The sequence below is a fragment of the Cyprinodon variegatus genome, unplaced genomic scaffold (assembly GCF_000732505.1).
Source record: "Cyprinodon variegatus isolate N-32 unplaced genomic scaffold, C_variegatus-1.0 Scaffold1242, whole genome shotgun sequence".
In the NCBI taxonomy this organism is placed as follows: domain Eukaryota; kingdom Metazoa; phylum Chordata; class Actinopteri; order Cyprinodontiformes; family Cyprinodontidae; genus Cyprinodon; species Cyprinodon variegatus.
Window position 1 is genome coordinate 105,157 of NW_015151695.1, and position 4,065 is coordinate 109,221.

Here is a 4,065-nt window from a genome sequence, read left to right on the forward strand (position 1 = left end):
GGAATACATCGAGTAAAAGTGGGGAAAAAAATCAATTATTTCACCTTTCCGATTCCTGATCCTCCACAGACGGGTTCGTCATTGGATTACCAACTTGAAGAGGGAGGATTTGCGCGTTGTGACAAACACCAGATACAGCACTGGGACTTGCTCAACAGCCGATACCGCGCAGTGACCACACAAAGTTTGGTACTGTTGCCTAGCAACCAACAATCTACTTAGAAAACTTGGGAACTCTTTGGCTAATGTAGAAAAATGGCTTTCATAACAAATCTAACAGCGAAACAGGCTTTAGACATGCTTCAGAATATTGATGATGGCGATTCGGGCGAAGAGGGAGAGACCGATGATGAGGACTGGTCAGTAGGAAGCGGCTCAGATTCCGACAGCGAGTCCAAGGATGATCAACCACCCCCAGGAAAACCCAGACTTATCAGGGAACCATCAGACAATAGGGAAAACTTTGTTCAAGGTTTGATAGCACTGCCCACCCCTCAGACGGTACGCCCAGCGGCCCGAAAGCAATTAAGCCAAGTAGAGTAAAATGTTGAGGAATGCTCAAACGGTGCCCAACGTTTTTAATGCCAGAATAATATTTAGAAACGTTCCCGGGGCGCCGAAAATGGCAGCCCACTGCTCTCTAAGAGGATGGGTTAAACACAGAGAGTGAATTTCGTTTTGTGTGCTTGTGAGAGTGTAATGACAATAAAAGGCTGGAAATAAATAAATTGGCTGAGTGATAGGGAGCCATTAATGAAGCGTCTGCTGCAGCACTAGGCTAACGTCAGTGGCTAGCATTGCTTTGTTGGCTTAATGTGTTCAGTAGAGCCTGGACATTTCGCTGCTCATGATGAAGTTGACGATTAAGACGGAACTCCTGTTTTAGGGGCACTTCTCGTTTTTAAAGAAGTTGAGGTGTTTTTATAGAAGCATTTCAGCCAATGAGGCACCAGCATTGATCCGCATCACATAGATTACTCTCTGGGAGCCATGTTGTCGTGTCTAATTATGTTCAATGTTGATCTGTGCTGTGTGTTCACAGGTTCTGATCACAGGCCCGTCCGACACCCCGTACGCCAACGGCTGCTTCGAATTCGACGTGTATTTTCCCCAGGATTATCCCAACTCCCCTCCGCTGGTCAATCTGGAGACGACGGGGGGACACAGCGTGCGTTTCAATCCAAACCTCTACAACGATGGCAAGGTGAGTCCCACTGCGTGGCTCCTACTGGGCTTTACATGCACACTGTGGAGGAGGAATCCTGATCGAATGAAATGATCCAATCTGCTCATTAGCATGTTTCTCTATTACAAAAAAACAATCACTGGATGTTATTTGAGCTTTAGAGAGACTAGGCTGAGAGGGGCATGGATGGTTCCCATTAATTAGTAGAGCTTTAAACTGCGGAGAGCATTCACTGGTTTTCTGCCTTTTTCCTGTAAAATAAAAGGGTTTAACAGTTATCTTCAAGGACTCCAGATCAAACCATTTGCACTGATACATTCTGTGTTTTGACAAAACTGATTTTATCAGAAAGATGAAAGATTTTAACTGTTTAATTTTTGTTTTAAACAACCACAAATATTATAGATGCTCATTGGAAAAAAGAGAACAGTATTAGGCATCTGAAGAACGGATTGTCAAAACAATTTAACAACCCCCACTTGGTGTCTCATGACCCCCTAGGGATCCCACACCCTAGTTTGGGAAGACCTGCCCTGAACTCAGTGAATGTTTGCAGTCATTCAGTTTGAAAGATTTACTCCTCCTGGATGAATATTCAATGGCATTGAAGGATTGACTCGGCATTCCCAGCATGCATGCATGCATGCAGCGATAGTGGAGAGGAAAAACTCCCTTTGAACAGGAAGAAACCTCCAGCAGAACCATGCTCAGTGTGAGCGGCCATCTGCTGAAGCTGACTGGGACTCAAGGAGACAGAAACAGACGTAGAAAAGGAACATAGAAGCCCTGATCTATTAAAATGTCTATGCTAAAGAAGCTAACCGTAAACTAGCTCCACGGGAGGCACTGTCTGGGAAAGAAACAGTTAATCAGATTAGCTCTGAGCCAGTTTCATGTCAGAGGATGAAAGAGAGAAGATCCAGTTAGTCCCAGTAGAAGCTGAGCCCATAGCTATAGGAGAGAAACAGGACTAAACACTGAAAAACAGGCCGATCAATAAACAAAGGTGTTGATGGCAGCAGCACAGCTGATATTTCTCTCCAGGATGGAGTCACAGCCAAACAGGAACAGACCAGGTGAAGCTACTATGAGAAAAAACAGAGAGAGCAGAAAGTTAGAGATTGAACTAACAGATTCTACAAAATGGCAGAATAGTTTAACCGTCATTGTTTTGTTCTTCTAAACTCCTCTGCAGGTGTGTCTAAGCATCCTCAACACCTGGCATGGTAGACCAGAAGAGAAGTGGAACCCACAGACCTCAAGCTTTTTACAGGTGAGACAGAACTCCATCATGGAAGCCATCAGTGAGGATTGATCAGAGGCAGAATCTCTTAGATCAGAGGTCACGGATCAGCGGACCGTGGTCCGGATCCAGACCCACCTGCTGGCTAATCCTAACTTCACTTGCGCCGCTTCTCCTGTTTGTACGGTAAAGCCGTCCAGAGTTTCCGGGATCAGGCTGCACATGATACAAATTAGTCAATGAGCTGCTGTCACTCTGGGTTGTTGCTGCTAGCTACTTTTTGAGTTTTTACAGAACTAGTGGCTCATTTTTTTCAACAGAAGGCTGACAGGAAAGGGGGTATAAGAGAGGGGGAGAGACATGCGGCAAAGGACCATTGGTCGGATTCAATACCGGGAACTAAGGAGCACATGTGTCGTGTGCGACCATGAACAGAATCTAAAATAAATATGGATCCAGGCTCTAAATGAGCTCCTTGATATGTGCTTTAGAATGGCTTAGTCTCCATTCAAACCAGGTTTAAAGCCTTGCAGGGCAGCATAAAGCCCACTGCCGACATTAAGACAGAAAAAAGAAAGAAAAATAACAGTCAGTTCAGGTGTTTTATAAAATATGTGAATCAGGGAGTTGTCTATACACCGAACTGGACATCTGTTGTTCTCTACTTCAAAAAACATGAGAAATAAAATCTGAAAAAAAAAACAGAGAATCTATTCTGGAAAAACAACTTTGAAAAAAAAGTCACAAACTTGAATTAAAGGAAAAAATATCAGAAAACTACAATATCAAAATAGAATAGGAAAAAGCGCAAAAAATAAAATATAATTGTTAAAAATTAAAATTGTCTTGCTTAGGACTCATACATTACTATAACCATGTTTATTTGTTATTACTACAATTATGATTATTATGGCTTTTTCTAAATCTAAAATATCCTCTTCTACAGTACAGCCCAGATAAGATCTGTGCTATACTCTTTACAGTGCTCCTCTCGTCTGTCAGATTAGACCTATTTGTGATCAATTTTGTTTTTGTTTTGTTTTTTTCCCTGTTTCTCTTTGTGATACTATTTGCCTGTTAGTCTGCGATGGAGGCAAAACCGTAAAAAATAAAAAATGTTAAATTAAATATGAAAACTATAAACTTTTGCACAGAAATTAAAATTAAAAATGCATTCCTTTTAATTCGTGTTCATTTTTCTTTGCTTGGAACTTCTCATCAACTTTGAAATCAAACTTGCATCAGCTTTTTATCGTTTAATGACGAGAAAAGCTTTTCCAACTAAGGACCATGGATTTAAAAACATGGGACTATTCCAACAGGGAATATGATTCCAGAAATATCAAATTAAATACAGTTTATTTCTATAGCATCAATTCACAACACGTCATCTCAAGGCACTTTACAGTACACAAGATCATACGGTGAGATTGATTCAAAGTTTTCTATCTAAGGAAAACCAGTTGATTGTGTCTATTCATTGATTCCAAGGCAATCCCTCACACTAAGCATGCTTGTAGCGACAGTGGAGAGGAAAAACTCCCTTTTAACAGGAAGAAACCTCCAGCAGAACCAGGCTAAGTGTGAGCGGCCATCTGCTGAGGCCGACTGGGGTTCAAGGAGACAGAAGCAGAGA

The 4,065-nt window shown here is 41.9% G+C and overlaps 1 protein-coding gene across 5 annotated transcripts in view; it reads left to right on the forward strand.

Moving 5' to 3' along the window:
• birc6 (baculoviral IAP repeat containing 6) overlaps positions 1-4,065 on the forward strand; it is a 99,878-nt gene that overhangs the window by 92,403 nt on the left and 3,410 nt on the right. For all 5 annotated transcript variants that reach the window (XM_015401638.1, XM_015401642.1, XM_015401639.1 and 2 more), the window contains 2 exons: positions 1,043-1,204; positions 2,382-2,459. In XM_015401638.1, the coding sequence (XP_015257124.1) occupies positions 1,043-1,204; positions 2,382-2,459 (240 nt within the window). The remainder of the gene's footprint in view (positions 1-1,042; positions 1,205-2,381; positions 2,460-4,065) is intronic.